Consider the following 19,673-nt stretch of genomic DNA (forward strand, 5'->3'; position numbering starts at 1 on the left):
GGTGAGGTCAGTGTCTGGGGGTGGGTGCACAGGGTGAGCACCCATTGGGGGGGGGTGCCTGTAGGGATGGGTGCTGCTGAAATGGGTGTCTGTGAGGGTGGATGCACAGGTTGGGTGTCTGTGGTTTTGGGTGGCCATGGGGGTGGGTGCCCGTGGGTGAGGGTGAGCATCCATAGGGGTGAGTGCCCATGGATTTGGGTGTCAATGGGGGTGAGTATCCATAGGGATGGGTGTTCCTGGATTTGGGTGCCCACGGGGGTGAGCATCCCTAGGGATGGGTGTCAATGTGGGTACTCATGGGTCTGGGTGCCCACAAGGGTGAACATCCATAGGGGTGGGTGTTCCTGGATTTGGGTGCCCATGAGGGTGAGCATCTGTATGGGTGGGTGCCCACAGGTTTGGGTGTCAATGGGGGTGAGTATCCATAGAGGTGGGTGCCCATGGGTTTGGGTGCCCACAAGAGTGAGCATCCCTAGGGATGGGTGCCTGTGGGTTTGGGTGTTCATGGGTTTGGGTGCCCACGAGGGTGAGCATCCCTAGGGGTGGGTGTCCAAGGGTTTGGGTGTCAGTGGGGGTGTATGTCCATGGATTTGGGTGCCCACAGGGGTGAGCATCCCTAGGGGTGGGTGCCCAAGGGTTTGGGTGCTCACAAAGGTGAGCATCTGTAGGGGTGGGTGCCTGTGGTTTGGGTGTCAGTGGGGGTGAGTATCCATAAGGGGGGTGTTCACGGGTCTGGGTGTCAATAGGGGCGGGTGCCCACAGGGATGAGCATCCAAACTTCGGGTGCTCATAAGGCTGAGCATCCCTAGGGGTGGGTGCCCGTGGGTTTGGGTGTCAGTGGGGGGTGTATGTCCGTGGGTCTGGGTGCCCACAGGGGTGCGCACCCCCAGGGGAGGCTCCCGCGGGGCGGGGAGGGCCGGGGCGTCCCGGAGCCGTGGCCGGGGCGGTGCCGCCGGCGTGGACCGTCCCTTTCCCTCGCCCCGCCGGGGCGGGCCGGGGCCGGGGCCGGGACCGTGCCCGTGCCCGGGGCCGTACCGCACCGCACCGGGCTGGGGGGGGGGGTGGGGGGGGGGTGGGGGGGGTGGGAGGGGGGGGGCGCGGCCCGGGCGGCGGCGGCGGTGCCATGGGGCCGGGGCGCGGGGCGGCGGCGGGCCGGGGTCCGTGGCGGGCCCTGGCGCTGCTCTGGGCGGCCGCGGTGCTTTGGCAGCTGAGCAACGGCAGCGTCCTCCGCCGCCGCCTCCACGCCGCCGGTTTCCTCCAGCGGCGGCTGAGCGGCGGCGAGCGGCGGGACGTGCAGCGGGAGATCCTGGCCGTGCTGGGGCTGCCCGGCCGGCCGCGGCCCCGGGCCCCCGCCCGCACCCCCGCCGCCGCCGCGCCGCTCTTCATGCTGGATCTCTACCACGCCGTGGCCGGTGAGGAGGAGGCGGAGGAGGAGGAGGAGGAGGCGAAGGTGTCGCGGCCGGTGCTTACCGGGCTCAGCACCCAGAGCCCGCCGCCCGGCAGCGTCGTCAGCCGCGCCGACACCGTCGTCAGTCTCGTCAACATGGGTGAGAGCGGCACCGGGGGGCACCGGGGCGTGCGGGGACATCGGGGGGCACCGGGGAGTGCGGGGGCATCGGGGGCACTGGAAACACCGGAGCCTGCCGGGGCACCGGGGGGACCGGGGCGCACCGGAGGGACCGGAGGTTCCCGGGACGCTGGAGGCACCGGAGCCTGCCGGGACACCGGGGGATCGGGGCTTGCGGGGACACCGGGGCGCACCGGAGGGACCGGAGCCTCCCGGGGCGTGCGGAGGGACCGGAGCCTGCGGAGGCACCGGGCGGAGTGGGACGCGCGGGCAGGATCTAGGCGACTTGGGCAGGACCGGGGCTCACCGGAGACACCGGAGCAAGAGGGGGGACCGGGACACACGGGCAGGATCCAAACGGCTTGGGCAGGACCGGGAGGACCGGAGCTTACCAGGGCGCACGGGCAGGACCGGAGCCTGCGGGGGTCACCGGGGGGACCGGAGCGCACGGGCAGGACCGGGGACCGAGCCCCGGGTCGTCACCCACAGCACCGGGGAGGCATCGGGGAAGCACCGGGCAGGCACCGGGGGAGCACCGGGGAGCAGCACACGGAGCCCCCGCTGCCAGCCCAGCCCGGGCCACTGAACTGACCCCGACCCAAACCTGGACCCTGGCCCGGACTCTGGCCGCGGACCGTAGCTGTTGTACCGACAGCTCCGAGCATCCCCCAGTCCCGGGTGCTTTCTCCGTGCTCCCCTGTTGAGAAAAGCCTCTTTTGCCCAGAGCTGAGCTTAATAACCGCGGGAGGGGACGCGGTGGCCCTGGGGCTGCACCCTGGGTGCTGGGAGAGAGCCGCTGCGGGCCCTGGCAGGGCCTCGGCACAAAACCCGGCTCCGCTTCAAAAAGTGACGATGGAGACGGGGGGAGTCGTGCAGCGAGGGTGGGCTGAGGGCTGGGACCAAGCTGGGACAACTGGGCGAGCTTGTCCCCGAGTTGCAATAAACGGGGCTGCTTCCCCCAAATTCTCCGAGGGAGGCTGGGAAGCACCGTGGGATGAGACGGGCTCGTCCCGCTCCAGGGAGCTGCGTCGCCCACCCTGCACTCCCCGTTTCGGTGGGCAGACGTGACCTGGTTGCGGAGCGAGCGGGGCAGGACAGCGGCTCTCTCGTGCCAGCAGCAGGGTGGACCGAATTACCCGCGGTGGGACACTGAATCACGGTTCAAAATAAAATCCTCAAGGTTGCTAATTATTGCTGGAATCCCGTCCAGCTGGTTACTGAGCAATGCCAGGCTCCAGCCACCGTCCTATTTCCAGGCGGTTGCGTGAGCGGCAGCGAAAGCAGAGCTATTTCCAGCCAGCATCAGTGGGGCCACAAGCACTCGGGGTGCGAGGGGTCCCCCCCAAAATGCGCAGGCACTGGGGTGGCCTGAACCCAGCGGGATGCACAGACCAGGCGTTTGGATACGCAGCTTTTCCCTGCCTCTGCTCACTGCTTTAAGGGGTGTTCGGGTGTCCCTCTCCAGGCTGAGCACAAAGCTTTTGGGGAGCATCTGTGCCAAGGCTGGGGGTGTTCGTAGGCACGGACCAGCGTCCTGGCCCGTGAGCCACAGACAGGGCTGGTGTCTCGGGCTTGGGGATGCCTCTTCAGAGCAGGGCTGGATTTTGCTGCTGCGCCTCGCTGCCAAACAAGAGCACCACCTCCCCTGTACCCCTCCAGGCCCCGTACGGGGTCCCCCACAACCAGTGCTCTGAAAATGGGGAGAAACCCTCCCCAGGGATCCCAGGCAGGGAGGGAACCTGCACCCTCGGGAGGAGGGATGGGTGAGCGAGGGCTCTGACGGCGTCTCCTGAGTCCTCTCCATCCTTTCCTGCATCCCCTCTGCCACATGTGGGTGTAAAGAGGCCAGGGAGCTCCCTGGGACAGATCCTGCTGCTCTGGGTGGTGCTCAGGGGTGCCCAGGGGAGCAGGCACCCAGCACCCATCTACATTGAGGATGTGGGGGCTCAGCATCCCAGGGAAGCCGGGACCAAGGGAGGCGACACTGAGACACCAAATCCCAGCTCCCCTCAACACTCAACACTAAAGCACCAAAAAGTGCTTTAAAATGGCCAGGTTTGATGAGAGCCGAGGGTGGGATGTTTGGGGGGGCTGGGGGAGCCTCCCGGGAGGGGTCGGTGCTGGTGCAGGGGTGCTGGTGCCGCTCCCCTTCCCGGTGCTCCTGGAGCAGCCGGGAAAGTTGGGGAGCACAGTTCCAGCCTTCAATTTGAATGGCTTTGATTTCTGCGGCTTCGTCAGCCCCTTCATGTTAATTAAATAAATTTTTGTGGGAGAAGGCTAACTTTCATTTGCATGCATAATTTGCTGCACAATTACCCTGATGGGGCATGCAAATGGGGTAAGTCGGTGCTCCATTGGGCACTTGGACCTCGTTGCTCGCAGCCACCCCACGTAGCGCTGTGTGAGCCGGGCCGGAGCGCGGCTCCCAACGGCACACCTTTTTCCTGGGAAGGGGGAATGACAAACCTCCCTGGCGCACAAACACGTCCTGGTTTGGGCAGGCAGAGCACCCTGCCTGCCTGCTGGCCTGGGCAAGTGTTGGGGCCGGAGGCCACGAGGGCCTCCAGGCCGTGGGTGGCCACTGGGCACCTTCAGTTGGGTTTGGTGATGATGGATCCACCCATCCCGTCCTGCTCGCTGCCTCTCGGCACGAAGATAAAACATTTCATATAAACCTGACCCGTGCTATTTCTGTGCTGAAGGAGTCAGGTGGGTTGTATTTTTAAGCCTGGGGTAAGGATGGGCTTTGAGATTTCTTCTCGGCCGGGGCTGAGCCACCAGCTGTGAGTCACGGTTACGCACAGGGTATAATCACGGAGCAGAGAGGTTTGTAACGGGAAGGCGAGGAGGAAGCTCGCAGAGCTGCAGCGTGCCCGAGCCCCCCGCCACCGCTCGCCGGCACCACAACACACTCGTCCTCCCTTTCCCTCGCCAGCATCTGCCGCTGCCCCGGGATGTGGCCAAACCCCCCTGCGGCCCGTCTGGATGAAGCCGTGGGGCAGCTCTGCCCATGGCCTGACATCTTTCTGGCAAGCCCTGGCTTCACCGGGTGTGCTTCCCGGGGAGCGCAGGGGGAGGAAGGCAGCGCACCTTTGCGAAAAGGGCTGCAGTGCCCTGGGTGCTGCGAGGAGCCATCGCGCGGGGTGGGAGCTCACGGCAACCTCTTTAATTTAGCCAGGGAGTTGGGGTGTGCTGCTCCGCTCCCCGCACTGGCCTCGGTGGCCAGGCAGGTGCTCTGTCAGCAGCAGGCTCAGGATTTTCCCACTCTTGACTTCATTTCGCAGCCGTTTGCACCTCCGGGTGTCCATGGTGGGTCTGCCAGAGAGGGCGAGGGACACAAGGGAGGTGTGGCGGAGCGGGACGAGCCCGTGCAGAGGTGTGGGTGCTCCGTACGCACCCACCGTGCGTGTTCGCAATGGGGAAAGCTTCACGAAGAAAAGCCCCTGCGACTCTCAGCTGGCTGTTTGCAGGGCTGGGGCAGCAGGGGAGGATGCAAGTTGGGGGCCAAGTAGCCACATGCAGCCAGGCTGGGGGTGCCCAGTGCTGAGCCCCGTGTCCTGCAGGTTCATCTCAGGAGGATGGAGGAAGCGCTCGTGAGACAAAGTGGGAGCCTGGCAGAGGCTCGGCTGCATTTCACAGCACTGCAGATAACTCCTAAATCTCTCCCCACTTCAGAAAGCCGCCGGAACTTATTTTTTTCCTGCTTGCAAGTAAAGGATAGCATCTTCCCTGCATCTCCTTTAAACCTATTTTAGGATTCAGAGCACTTGATGTGGTTGAATATCCTGGCATTTCCTTTTAATTTAGTGTCTGAAATGATCATGGGGACCATTGGGAGCAGCCAGGACCAGTAATTATGACTGATGCACAGTTTATAGAAACAGAGAAAGTTTACAATGAAAAAGTGCAGCTAAAAATAACCTGGGGAGCAGGATGAAGGGCAGGCGGCCCCGTCGCCCCATCTCTGGGACGAGATCTGGAGCACGCAGGGGCTGGGGCACACGGCAGGGCTCAGCCCAGCTGGAGCCAGGGCTTGCATGGCCCCACAGCCATTTATGTATGTATATAATTTTTTTTTTAATTATTTTTTTGGAGTGGTGGGAGTACACGGCATAGTCGTGGCATTCAGCTTTGGGGAAAGATGCAGCAGCTCTTAGGGGTGAGACAGTAAATGCCAAAGGAGGGGGCAAAGAGACCAAAGAGCTTGGGTTGGTTTTTTTTAGTGTGTCTCATCCACAATCCGGATAATCCGCCCACAGATAATTGAGGGTTGGTGGTGCGGCTGAGTCAACCCGCCTCGAATCAATAGCAGCTTCCCAGGCGCGACGGGCTCGCAGCCGGGGAGGGCCCATCGCCCGCGCACCCCCATCACCAGCAGCATTTGAGCACCCCCTTTTCTGCCTGGCCAAAGGGCGCCGAGTGCTTTCGGGATGTGACACGCGCTCCCTCGCTGCACGGTCGTCATTTTGCAGCTGTTTATAATTTTGCCAGAAACCAGGGCGATGTGGAACCCCCTCCAGCCTGCTGATCGTCACCCCGGGGTGCTGTTTGCTGAACTGCCGTGCAGCCAGTCCCACCCCCATCACCCGCCTCTGCCCCACTAACCCCGTGTTGGCACTGGAGAGGATGCTTCACCCTTGGTCCTGTCCTTCCAAGGGGGTTCCTTCTTCTGCTCCACAAAATGGGGGAGAAAGCAGGGATTCCTGCTAGTCTCTCACCTCAAATACTAGGCAGCTGGATATTAAGTCTGGATCATTTGGTTCGTCAAGGTGCAGATCTAATTGTGGTCCCATTTAGCCTTTCTCATTCCTGACCGGGTACTCCTGGGTGTCCCCACAAGCCCACCCCCCTCTGCCTTCAGCTTCGGACTCCTCCGTCACCTCCACAGCACATAGATTGGAAGATTCATCTGCTTCTTTAGCAAAGGTTTTCACCCTTTTCCAGGGCCAAAAATCACCCTGGGGTCTTTTTTCTGTGTTGCTGGGTCCCTGTGACCTCCTTGGCTCTGCCACAAAACTCCCCTCTGCCCTTCCCTGGCTGAAGGTCCACCCGTAGCTTCGTTTTGTTGAAGACACGATGATTTCTGAGCTCGTGTTTAGTCTGGTTGGGTCTCGCCTGATGCCGGGGAGCAAAGGGGTGACCCATGAAATACCCAGGTGACCAAAAAAACCCAAGGGGACGCTGCTTTGTACCTTGGTCACTGCTGGATCGACTGCAGGACCTCCCACGGGGGGTTTATGAGTGATAAAAAAAAAAGAGGTGATTCCTCTGGTTGTGTTTTGGGGGGATTTAAGGATTTTGCAAGAGCCATGAGGCATCAGTGGCTTCAGCAGCACCTTTGATGGCCCTGGAGTGTTAAACCATCAGTGATGGGTTGGTAGAAGAAATGGAAAAGCACAAAAGAGCCCAAGGGGCTGGAGCGGGGTTGGGGGGCTGGTGTGTGTCCCCCAAGGGGGTGCATGGGCCAGATCCAGCTCCCAGCAGCATCCTCCTGCCCACAGCTGGCCGCCGGCCGGGCGGCCTCTCCACGGGAGCAGGAAGCGCTCTCCGCATCCGCCCCTGCCCGCCTGGCCCCGGGCTTTTTTTATAACATAACTTGTGGTGAGCCCAGTAGCTGGAGGGAATGTGGGGTTTTAAAAAAGAAAAAAAAAAAGGGAAAAAAAAAAAAAAAAAAAGAAGGCAAAAAAAAGACCTGCAGATGCATAATTAAAATCTCAACATTCGGTTTGGAGGGGTGCGCCGTGCTGCTCCCCCCATATAAACGGGGATGGCAACTTTATGGTGTATGGAATTTGGAATGTGTTTCCCCCCAGAATGGGTTAAAAATTGCATTTAAACCGTGCTTTTTTAGTTATTTAATTATTTGTTTGGTTTATTTTAAAAAGTAAGCGCTGGGTCAGATTTGTTACATTGCTTTTGTGCCTGAAGCAGGAGGAGCTTTAATCACTTTAATTATATTCAGTCATGGCAGCTTGGAAGATTTTTAAAGAACAATTTGAAGAAAATAATTACATATTAGAGAAACTGTGTGGGGCTGCTTTACTGTAAAGACAGTGGTTTTTTTCTTTATGGACTTAAAAAAATTAATCACCAGATTTTTCCTTTCCTAACATGTTCTGGATTTCTGCAGAAAGTAGGTATTGTCAGAGGAAAGCGAGGTTTTATTTTTGCAGAGTGGTGACCTGACAATCCCCCCCACCTCAGTCTTGCATAGGCTGAAAATCTTTAATTTCAGCAGCCCAAAGCCTGTGGGTGAGGGGACCTGTGACTCCCAGCGATGGTCCCAGCAAGCCCTGGGCTGTCCAGATTTTGTCCCCCAAGCTCCTCCTGCCAGAAGAGCTTGCAAAATCCCCAATTCCTGCGCCAGACGGTCCCACTGATCCCAAAGCTCAGCTTTTTGGGTGGGTTTTTCACCGTTTGGAGAAGTGCAAAGGGCTGCAGCCGCTAAACTGCAGCATGAGGGGCAGCCTCTCTGTGCTCCCACTGCAGCCAAGCCTTTGTGCTTTTTATTTATTTTTTTTTAATTAATAGTAAAGAAAGAGCGCTGGAAGGCTGGTGGGTTTACAGCAAAATAAAGTCGGGGGGGATTGTGCAAAAATGGGGGAGGTGTGGCTAAAAATTAAAACTCTTAAGAGAGGAGAGATGGGAGTTTGCAGCAGCAGCCAAGAGCTCAGCGGAGTGAGGGGCCCGGAGCCAGTGGGGTTTGTCCCCAAGTCGGGGGCAATTTGGGTCGGTGGGACTTGGCGGGGGGCTTCAGGCTTTGATCAGCCCATCGGGGTGGCTGGTGGTGCAGCAAAGGCCACGGCAGCCGCGCACAGCCCTCCCTGATCCCTTTGCCCCACAGTTGAGCAGGACCGGGACATCTTCTCCCCGAAGCCGTACTGGAAGGAGTTCAGGTTCGACCTGACCCAGGTGCCCACGGGCGAGTCGGTGACGGCCGCCGAGTTTCGCATCTACAAGGCGCGGGGTGTAACTCGCCACGCCAACAACACCCTCCATGTCAGCATCTACGAGATCGCCGCTGAGCACTCCAACAGGTGATGGGGACGGGGATGGGGGTGGAGACAGGGGGCAATGAGGATGGGGATGGGGTTGGAGATTGTGGGGATGGGAATGAGGATGAGGATGGGGATGAGGATGAAGATATGGGGATGAGGATGAAGATATGGGGATGGGAATGAAGATAGGGGGATGAGGATGAAGATATGGGGATGAGGATGAAGATATGGGGATGAGGATGAAGATATGGGGATGGGAATGAAGATCATGGGGATGAGGATGAATATATGGGGATGGGAATGAAGGTCATGGGGATGAAGATGGGGATGGGGCCCCCCGTAAGCACCAGCCCCAGCACTTTCCCCTCCCACCACCATGCAAACGCCGAGGGAAGCAGTACCGCCGCAGCGGCTGTTCCCACGCTTTCCCACCGGGCAATGCCACACCTCACTTTTCGGCCGGGGCTGGGAGGATGCTTTTCCCAGGGCAGCTGCCAGGGTGTCACTATTATGTCCGGCACAGCCAGAGGCACCAGGAGCCACCATCCTGACCCTGCTGTGCCAGGACCTGTACAGACACAAGCACCGAGGAGTCATTTCCCTGAATTATCGCTGGTGCTGGTGCCCTTTGGGTACTGTTACTCACCTGCTCATTTTTTTCCCCATTTCCACAGGGAGTCTGACCTGTTCCTGCTGGATGTCCAGGACCTGCGTGCCGGGACTGAGGGCTGGCTGGTGTTTGACGTCACGGCCGCCAGCAACCACTGGTTAGTGGATCGGAAATACAACCTGGGGCTGCGACTCTACGTGGAGACGGATGATGGTAAGCCTGCCTAACCTACCAGCAGCGTTTGGGGCCAAATCCCCAGGAACTGGAGTCGTCTTGGTGCCACCACGGGTGGGGTTCGTCTTGCTGCAATTTTAAATTTCCAGCTGTGATGGAGAATTGCAGGTGCCAGAAGTCAGTTGGGTTTGCAGGCAAGAAGCCTCCCAAAGGCATTCATGCTAATGGGGTTCCTGGTGTGGGCTGTAATAACCCCATTAGCACTTAATGAACTCCTTACCTGGAGGGATCCTCCTGTGTGTGTGCTGGAGGATTAACCCTCTTCTCACCACGGGATCAAATCTGCTCCAATGGTGCCTTTTGCATGTGCGCAGGCACGGTGCTGAGGGGCACAAAGAGCATCTCTGCTCCCACGGCAGGGAGGAAGCGCAGCCATGAATGCCCCATCCACCCCCTTCCCTCCCAGCACACCGAGCTTTCCTCCCCAGTGGCAAAAGGGGGTAATCAGTCGCTTGGGTCTCACTTGGTTTTAATCCCTGACTGGCTCTATGTGACCATGGGACAGTGACGGCTGGGCAGGATGAGGCCGTACCACCCCTGCGAGCTGCCCATCACGCACCCTCCTGGTGGGCAACAGCAGAATGGGAGTGCCGGGGCGGGGGCAGCCACTTGGCATGCTGAAACCACAGCTCTCTGCTGCAAATTGCCTGTATTTTTTTTCTCTTTGCTTTAACCAAATGAGTTCATTCTGAGAGTAAACTGCTGCGTGGTCCCGTCCCTGCAGGGCACAGTGTTGACCCGGGCTCGGCAGGGCTCTTGGGGCGCCGGGGACCCCGCTCCAAGCAGCCCTTCATGGTGACGTTTTTCCGGGCGAGCCCCGGCCCCACGCGCGTTACACGGGCGGCCAAGCCCCCGAGGAGGCGGCAGCACAAGAAGACGAACGACCTCCCGCATCCAAACAAGCTGCCGGGAATTTTTGGTAAGAAAAAGAGCTTTGGCAAGAAGCCGTCCCTATGGAAAACACCGGGCTCTGCTGCCACCATGGTCAAGGGACCTTCTGTTAGTGCCTTGCCCTGTCAGAACTCCCAGTTTTGGCCCCAAGGGAAGCAGAGCAAAGCACTCTGGGTTTTTAAGGTTGGGGTTGTTTGCAGTTTGGGAGGTGCAGGGGGTCTGGGGCGAATGCCCTCATGGCAGTGGTGTTAGGTGGGGTTTTCAGAATACCTAAATATTGGACTTTTCGCATCCTTGCTCTTGGCTTTGAAGCCACCCTGGAAGGGCATCGCCCCAGGAGGGTGTCACGGCCCTGGGAAGCTGCTCAGGCAGGAGGGGAGCAGAAAGCCCCGGCTCTCCCAAACCCACTGAGCTTGGGAAACCCTCGAAGCCAATCCTCTGTGAGCAGAGCTGGGATTTAGCCCTTCCCAGGCTGAATCCCCTTGTCCTGATGTGGGAGCATTAACTTTCAGGCTGGTCTGAAGCTTCTTTTCCCTTTGTTCAACAACGGAGGCTTCTCTTCTTTTGTTCCTCTGGCCTAACCCCGAGCGTACGGGTTCGGTCCCACCCTTGAGCGGGGATGGCTGCAGTGGGGGGAGCGGGATGCCGACACCACGGGGCTGATGCTGCCTGTCCCCTTCTCCCGCAGACGATGTCCACGCCGCGGACGGGCGGCAGGTCTGCCGGCGCCACGAGCTCTACGTCAGCTTTCAGGACCTCGGCTGGCTGGTACTTGTCTACTGGGAGAAGTAAATGCAAAAAAAAAAACAAAACCAAAACAAAACCCATTGTCCTCCCCCCCGGGCTCTCCCCAGCCTGGCTTCTCCTGCCCATAAAGCGATCTGCAGCCGTGCAGGGCAGCTGGGCGCGGGGAAGGCAAACATGAACTGCCACAACCCCAAACCCCACCAGTGACCCTGAACAACTCATGGCTCAGTCCGAAAAATCAACATAAACCCTTGCTGCTGGCACGGCCGCCCAGGGAGGAGCCGGCTGGGTTGTTTTTGCAGGTGGGGAATGGATGAAGGGGCACAGAAAGGGTGAAGCCCATGGTGTAACTGGTGGAAACCCTTTTTTTTTTTTTTGCAGGACTGGGTGATCGCCCCGCAGGGGTACTCAGCCTACTACTGCGAGGGGGAGTGTGCCTTCCCGCTGGACTCCTGCATGAACGCCACCAACCATGCCATCCTGCAGTCCCTGGTCAGTGCAACGTGCGATGGCAGCCCCGGGGGGGGACACTGGGGGCCCTGCGGGAGCAGTCAGAGCCTGATGAAGAGATGGATTTGGGGCTGAGCATGTCTTGGTTTGAAAACATTTAGGTCAGAGGGTGCAGTTTAGCTCCAGCTCCCTCTAAAGCGCCGGAGGGTGCGTGCCCACCTGGATGGGTGCTGCCCTGTCCGCTGGTGGGGAAGGGCATCGCGTCACCCGTGCATCCTCCTCCTCACCAGCCGTGCGCAAGGGTTTGGTCCGAGGTCCCACGAAGCACCGCTGCAGCTCAGCATCCAAATGTTGGGCTCAGCATATTCCAAGCAGGAAGGCTTTAATGCCCCATTTTTCCCAAACCCACCCCACATCCCAGCCGGTGCTTTAATTTCTGGAATTTCCTGCCCTGTGAGTGTTTGATTTCCCAATGGCAGACTCACACCAGCTCCGGTGTTCGCGGTTAATTACAGGGAGCGCCGAGTCCTTGGCCGAGCCTTTGAAGGTGTCGCCTGGCGGGGTTTAATTTTTGCATTAACGAAGCTGCTAGAGGCCCCATCCGGGGCTGGGCATGATCCTGGCAGCAGTGGGGAGGGGTCCCCTTCCCCCTACACCCACCCATCAACCCTAAACCCAACACTCTTCCCGAAACGGAGCCGTTTGGGCAGGATGTGAATCACCTGGCGCCCGGATCCGGCCCTTCTGGGAAGTGCCGGGGCAAACGCAGCTGGGGAGCTGTGCCAGCCCCGGCCTGTGCTGCAAATAGCAGGGTTTGACAGCAAAAACACCGGACTTCCGAACTGGGAGAGCTCGGCTGCCCCTGCAATAAATTAATCGCACATGTCGGGTAAAGCCAGCAAGGGCTGAGTCTGTCCAGAGGCCTGTGAGCCTCCCAGCTCCTGCTGTACAGCGAATTACTGGGATAACGCGTGTCCGGAGCAGGGGATGAACCAGCCGAAGGACAGTTGTGTTCAGAGAGGTGTTGTGTAATTTTTAGTGCAGTGCGTTAAATTTGGGGCGGCACTGAGCCCTGAAGGAGAATCTCTATTGCAACAGCATCCAGCACCCCCCACCCACACAGGAGTGAGACCCGCACTGCCCTGAGTTATTTTTTTTAGCCGTTTGCCTATTTACAGTGAGAAAAGGGCCCAGAAATCCCAAATTAATGAAGGGGCTGCCTGGCCCGCGCGGTGCCACGAGCCCCGATCCAATATAAACTGCAACGAGGACTGCCCAGAGTTTAGAATAAATATTTTTGCAAAAAGCTGGAAATAATCTCCCCATTCACCCAGGCTTTTTGCAGTTAAGAGCTGGTTGATGCTTTTTCTTCTGCCCGGAGCCACGTTCACTGGTGCTCACAGGCTCCATCCATCCCCCAGGTCCACCTGATGAAGCCCGAGGCCGTGCCCAAGGCGTGCTGTGCCCCCACGAAGCTCAGCGCCACCTCCGTCCTCTACTACGACAGCAACAACAACGTCATCCTCAAGAAGCATCGCAACATGGTGGTGAAATCCTGTGGCTGCCACTGACGGCCGGGTCCCATCCCTGAACATCCCATCCCGTCCCCGCCAGAGCAATGTGACACTGGGTTTCTGCTGCGTGTGTGGAAGAGGAATTTCATGGGCTGCACCATAGCGAAGTCCATTAATAATAATAAATAGTAAGAATAAATCCCTCCCACCCCTTCCTCGAAGTGGATGTAAATAATATAAAACTTTTATTCTCTTACCACACTTAATGAGACACATACATATATACATATATATATATATAGGAAAGAGGATTTGTGGCTGGTTCCGTGTCTGTTTTGTTCGTGGCTGATGTGTTTTCCCCTCACGCTGCTGGCTCACAGGCTGCTGCAGTCTCCGGTGGAGGCAGTTTGGGCTGAAGGGTAATTAGGCCAAGGGAGGCGGCGTCCGAGTTGCTCTGGGGTTGTTTCTAGCTGTGTATGTCTAACTAACCCACCTCTACCCAGTGCTTTTAATTCCTTTAATGAAAACACCGTCAGCCAATTAAATAGCTGGCTGACTAACCCGCTCCTGTTTACTTAAAGTTCACAAAACTCAGCCAGTTGGAAAAAAAAAAAAAAAATCTCCATATTGAGCTACAACTCTGTTATAAAATAAACGCCTAGTTTGGAAAGTAAACACGTAGTTTCTCTTGCTCTTTGTTTTTTAATAAATGTCACGGCACAGCAGTGCTCTGTTGGGCGGACGGGATTTCGCAATGAAAAAATACACAGGATCGGCTAAAATTGTACCTATTTGCTTGAAAACGAGCCCTGCCAAACTGTTGTGATGTGAGTTTTAGGTCAGGCTGTGTCTCCCCAGCCAGGAGAGCGGCTGTGCTCACCGGTGGATGCTTCCTGTGGGCTCACAACGGGGCTGCGACCGCACCGGCCCCAGGCAGCTTCCCTGTGCTATTTGCACAATTAAGTTACTTATTTGCTGTGATTTTAAAAGGAAACGGCCTGGCCTGCTGCTCAGCGCGGGTACCCGGGGAACCTTGCGTCACTAAACAAATAACGAACCTGGCTTAGCCGAACGCAAAGGAAAAAATCCCAGTAAACCCACCAAAATAAGAAAGATCTGCTCCCTGCCGATGCCCAGCTTCCTGAGAAAAGGTCTCGCTTCTTTGGAAAGATTTTATCTGCTGACTAATTTCACATGAAATCCAGCTCAGGATGCAATCGTAGCTCCGTGCAACGTGGTGCCTTCTGCAGAGAGAAAGCCCAGGGCTTCCCTCAGCTACCCCTGGAGCGAGGGCTCTCCCTGGTTCAGGTGTGGCTGAAGGTGTTTGCACAGACTGCCTTCAAAAATGTGAGATTTAAACAGCAAAAAGGGACTGAGGAGGGCAAGTGCTGGGTTGGTTTGTCTGTTTGTCCGGTATCACGTCTGAGTGCCCACATCTCACCTTGTCCCCGTTGTAGGGCAATGCACGACCCCCAAACAGCGTGGAAAAACAGCAAGTGAGTACAAGCAACCCAGTGTCTGTTATGGAAAAGAAACACCCCTGATCTGTGAGCAGCTGGGTTGGCAAAACCGAACATCCCCAATCGCACAAGCTCTTAAAAACATCCCCTACACCCCGGCCCCGCACCCCTGACCCTCCCCTCTGCCCGGGCAGCCCCAGCCCTCCTGCCAACGCCTGCGTGAGCTCAAAACCACACGTCCCTTCCTCCCCACCAACACCCGTTCCCAGAAGTACCCAGTGACACCATTTCCTAGGAAACCCCAAATCAATCACTTTCCAACGCTGCGGTTACCTTCCCGGTGCACGGCCAGAGCCACCCACTGACGGGAACTATAAAGGTTCACGGCTCTCCCGCTCTGCAAACCAGATTTTGGAAATTAAACCCCTTCCTACAGCCTCATCTTTTTTTTTTTTTCTTCTTCTATCATCCAAAGGGTTTCTTCTTTTCCTGGTGCTTCTTGTCCAGACCTTGTTCTCCCACTTACACATCCCAGTAAACGCCCTCCCTCTCAATGGAGATGGAGCAGGCTGCCTTCCCAGCAAACGGCCGCCAGCCAGGGACCTGCCTCCCTCTGCTGCTGGGAAAGGACACTACAGAGCCTGGGACATGCTCAAAACACCTCCACAAGATCCTCCTGTGGAAAAAAACATGACAGATTCAGCTCTGCTCTTCTTGCTCTGGCACAGGTAACTTCCCCTGGAGGCACCAGGTTGGAGAAGATGAGAGCAAAGGCACAAAAAAAAAAAGCATCTTTGCTCAAAAGCAAAGACCATCCTCACATGGGGAGAATTCAACAGCCAGGGGTAGGTCCTCAGTATTTTTAAAACTAGGTTTTATTTTTACCAAACATACTTTCTGGAACACAGCAGCAGAATCAGCCCTGCCCCACTCAGGGCAGCAGAGGACAGGGCAGGCAGAGAAGCGATCTACCCTCCATCGACCCTCGGGCGGGTCGGGGCCCCGCAGCGCTGCCCACAGGCACACTCACATGAAGCTTTGCAGGGGGATTTCGACAGAAGCCACAGGAGCTGGACACTGCTGGGGGGCCAGAGTCACCCCAGCCAGCCCCCTCCAAGAGCCGAGCTCACGGGCACTCCCCGCAGTCCGAGATAATCACCTTCTGCTTCGGTTTCCCGTCTTTGGTGCCCTGAGCCTTTGAGAAACGAGCAGCAGGAATTAAAGGCAGGAAGGAGGTCAGGTCTGCCCAGGCCACCCCGTGCCGGCACCTACCTCGATCTGCCGCACCACGTCCATGCCCTCCGTCACCTCCCCGAACACCACGTGCTTCCCGTCCAGCCAGTCTGTTTTATCGCACGTGATGAAGAACTGGGAGCCGTTGGTGTTTGGGCCAGAGTTTGCCATCGATAACAGCCCTGTGATCAAAAAGTGCAGTTGTTATGGCTGGAGAAGGAGCGATGAGCTCCAGCACGTGAGCCGTGGCTTCAACCCAAACCCACTCCCATGCCCTGCAAAACGCTGCTGGTTCTCAGAAAGTCTCTGAATATTAAACTCCACAGGAACTACTGGAAACCAATTATCTCAAGAGAGAAACACTTCCAAGCACGGAAGGTGGAAAGGGGTAGAGATTGCTCATCTATTTTTAGTTGCAGTAATAGAAAAGCTGTTTGTACGGAGATAAACCTGCTTGCTTTTTGCTGCTTTTCACAGTCACACTGCGACATTCCTCCTTTAAAATCAAACAGGAAAGCAGCTTTGAAACTTTCTCCATCACGTAATACTGGAAATTAACAGTGGATGGAGAGTGAACGTTGCATTTCTGCTTGCTGAGTGCTGGTGATACATGACGGTCTGACCGCAGCAGATCACACCGCGGCAGAAGCGTTTGGCCAACGTAGACTATCATTCAGGGCTGCTGCTATCAACACGGTCTAGATCAGAGCAGCCCAAGTGTGGCCCTTAAATGATATTGAACCACTTTGCTCTCCAGCCCCTGCCTGGGGAGGTGGCTCTACCTGGCCCCGTGTGTTTGAGAATGAAGTTTTCATCATCAAACTTCTTCCCGTAGATGGATTTGCCTCCGGTGCCGTTGTGGTTGGTGAAGTCGCCGGCCTGACACATGAACTGGGGGATGATGCGGTGGAAGCTGCTCCCTTTGAAGCCGAAGCCTTTCTCGTGGGTACAGAGGCAGCGGAAATTCTCTGTTTTGGGGGCAAGGGGGAGAGACGTGAGAGCTGCATCGCAGCTGGAAGCCACCACGCCAGGGAGGCTGACGCTCTCCTCACCTACGGTCATAGGCACCACGTCTGAGCGCAGGAGGATCTGCAGCCGCCCCGCAGGTTTGTTTCCGATCTTGATGTCCATGTAAACCTGAGGGTTGACCCGGGATTTCTTGGCAGGAGGCTCGCCCTGGGCAGGAAAAGAAAAAAGCAAGCTGAGATGGCATTCCTCTGCTCTGCCTCCAGAGACAGCTGGCCCCATGCTCTCAGCCTTCGGGACAGCAGGATACAGATGGCTCTAGTTGTTTTTCCTACCTCCTGCACCTCTGGTTTGGGGGCCTCTGCTCCTCCCTCCTCTGTGTTTTCCTCCAAAGTCTTTCCTGAAAACTTCTTCAGCCAGTCATCATCCGACCAGACTGTGATGGCAAAAGGGAGGGTCAGAGCACAGGAACCAAACCGAAGGGCCACGTGTGAGCACGCACACGGCCGCACGGGTCAGGGCACGGCACGGCACCAGCAGCAAGACTGCACCCGAGATGTGGGAGCACTCAGCGGGCAGCAGCATACCCCAAAAGACAGAGTGTGGGGAAAGAAGGGAGAAAGTAATCTCTTCTCCCTCCCAGAGGAGGGCAGGGCAAGCTCATGGCCTGATCCCTGCAAGTACCCCCATGCAGGCATCTTTTACAGGTATCTGCTTTTACAGATGTGGCCAGATGTGTGGGTAATTTTGCCTGGCACGTGTGTGTGTCGTGTCCTCTGTCAGAGGGCAGGAAGGCAATTAGAAGTGCAGCCAAGAGTGTTTCCATCCAAGGACTTGAGGAGTATTTTTGGTTATTAGGATGCTGCTCAGATCCTCAAGATCCGCAAATGGGAGGCAGGATGCAGCCTCGGGGTCTGGGAAAGCAGAAAGGCTGATGCATGAAGCTCTGAACATCCACAGGGATGTTCTCCCCTCCCGGGCACCAACTCACCAGGTCTGGATGATCCTTCTTTAATTCGCATTGGTTTGGCCAAGTTCACACGAATTGTCCTGCCAAAGAGCTCAGACTCATTCTGCAGAGGAGAAAAGCAAAACAAAGCCCACCAAAAGGTAAAAAAAATCACCGTGTCCCCCAAATTCCTGCAGAGGTCAGAGGAAAAGAGAGCTTGCTTTCTCTGTGCAGCCCACGCCACACAGGGGCTCGCTCCGTGCTACCGGGAAGACGGCAAAGCCACACGTCTCCGTGGGCGAGGGGACACGGGGTCCGTACCATGTTGTCGATAGCTGCTGCTGCATCCTGCCAAAAAAGCAGAAGAAAATTATTACTGCTGTTTCTTCTCTCCCTGCCTTTAAAAGCGAGGCTTAGCGTACACGTGCCCCGGCATTTCGTTGCAATAAAGATTGCCAAAGGGCAATTTTCCTAAACCCCATCTACTCCAGGGGGGTAAGCACTGATGGATCTTGCAAAAGCCACATCCAAACCAGTGTCTGGGGTTTGTCTTCCCACAACCGATCCAGTAAACCCGGTTTAGGTATGATGCTTTATCACTTACATAAAGTATTTGGGAAAAGGGGAGAGATCTCGCGTATGAAACCCAGGAGAGATTATAAAATGGCAAATATATGACAGCCTGTGCTGCCCGTGACGCCAAGAAACCCCCCACCGCTGCTGAGCTCCAGGGGCAGCGGGGGAGCAGCGTGGGCTGGCGGTGGCCGTGCTTCAGCCCAAAAGAAAGTAAGAAAAGCAAATGGGAAAATGGGAAAGGTGGAACAGTAGCTCCAGCTGCTGGAGAGAGATTCGAGGCTGTGGCTGGTGACCCCCCGCCCGCTTCCATCAACTGCAGCGTCCCCACCGGGAAGAGGATCCAGCCCGACAAGGCCCGGGGAGGAAGAGGAGGGCCCAAGGATTTACCCCGTTCTCACCTCTGCCAGCTCGAACTCAATGAAGGCGAATCCCCGGTGCTTTTCTGGAGAGGGAGAAGCGAGCGGTCACGGGCAGCAAACACACACCGGCCCCACGGCGACCCGGCAGCCGTCGGGTCCCGCGTCCCCCCGCCTTGTCCCGCCCCGCCCCGAGGGGACAGCGGGGGCGCCGCGGCCCGGCCACGCACCCGTCTCGTAGTCCAGCGGGATCTGGATGTCGGTGATGTCGCCGAAGGGGATGAAGGCGGCGTGCAGCACCTTCTCGTCCACCTCCTCCGCCAGCCCGCCTGCGGGGCGGACAGCGGTCAGCGCCGGCGGCCCCCAGCGCCGCGCGGGGCGGGCCCGGGCCCCGGCACTCACCCACGTACAGCACCCGCTTGGTGGCCGCCATCTTCCCTCGCGGCCCGGCCCGCCCCGGAACCAGCGGCGGCTGCGCCCGCGCTCCCCGCCCCGGCCGGGCTCAGCGCCGCCGCGCAGCGGGCAGCCCCTCACCGCGGGGCCGAGGGGGATTCCCGCTCGTCTGAGGGGCACAGCCCGCCCGCAGGGCGAGGGGACAGGCGGAGCAGCGCTAACAGCCAGACACCCCCTTCTGCTCCTCCCCGCGCAGCCCGGGGCTCGGTTCCGCGAGGGAGCAGGCCTGTGCGCCGCGGGGGGAAACAAGGTTGGTCCTTCGGCAGAAGCATCCGCAGTCTCCGGGGCAACTGCTCTTTCTTTCAGAATTACTGCATGCTACAACCGTTCTGATCCCGGAGGATGATCCGGAAGAGTTCACAAAGCGATTGTCAAGGCCCCTGCCAAAACGCAGCCGCTTCCAGAGCATAAAATAACAGAACCATTAAACGTAGAAATATAGAGAACAGCAAAGCTTCTGCTCTCCAGCAGACAAGGAAAAAGGGACTCAAACCCCTTCTACACTTCACCAGAAAACCCCCTCCCAAACCCTCTATTAGATCACTGCTTAGTTGTATTCAGCACCCACTCAGACACTAACCAGAGCCAGCATACGGGGCCTGTGGCAGAATTTTATCACAGCAGCTTCAAAGCAGTGACTGTCCAAAGTTAACAAGCAGAGTAACTCCA

The 19,673-nt window shown here is 57.6% G+C and overlaps 2 protein-coding genes across 2 annotated transcripts; one reads left to right on the forward strand and one right to left on the reverse strand.

The window, feature by feature from the left end:
• Positions 1 to 1,123: 1,123 nt before the first annotated feature.
• Positions 1,124 to 13,686, forward strand: LOC141934963 (bone morphogenetic protein 8B-like). The gene is made up of 7 exons (XM_074850809.1): positions 1,124 to 1,547; positions 8,412 to 8,604; positions 9,240 to 9,388; positions 10,134 to 10,328; positions 10,989 to 11,068; positions 11,429 to 11,539; positions 12,919 to 13,686. The coding sequence occupies exons 1-7, from the start codon at positions 1,124 to 1,126 to the stop codon at positions 13,066 to 13,068; spliced, it is 1,302 nt and encodes a 433-aa protein (XP_074706910.1). The 3' UTR covers positions 13,069 to 13,686.
• A 1,642-nt stretch (positions 13,687 to 15,328) lies between these two features.
• Positions 15,329 to 19,033, reverse strand: PPIE (peptidylprolyl isomerase E). The gene is made up of 10 exons (XM_074850810.1): positions 18,954 to 19,033; positions 18,782 to 18,880; positions 18,594 to 18,637; positions 17,941 to 17,967; positions 17,662 to 17,743; positions 17,006 to 17,106; positions 16,757 to 16,880; positions 16,487 to 16,672; positions 15,744 to 15,886; positions 15,329 to 15,666 (listed from the first exon to the last, which is right to left on the reverse strand). Exons 1-10 carry the CDS (start codon positions 18,982 to 18,984, stop codon positions 15,598 to 15,600), a joined length of 906 nt encoding a protein of 301 aa, XP_074706911.1. The 5' UTR covers positions 18,985 to 19,033; the 3' UTR covers positions 15,329 to 15,597.
• Between the last annotated feature and the right edge of the window lie 640 nt (positions 19,034 to 19,673).

Source organism: Strix aluco, chromosome 26, assembly GCF_031877795.1.
Source record: "Strix aluco isolate bStrAlu1 chromosome 26, bStrAlu1.hap1, whole genome shotgun sequence".
Taxonomy (NCBI): Eukaryota; Metazoa; Chordata; class Aves; order Strigiformes; family Strigidae; genus Strix; species Strix aluco.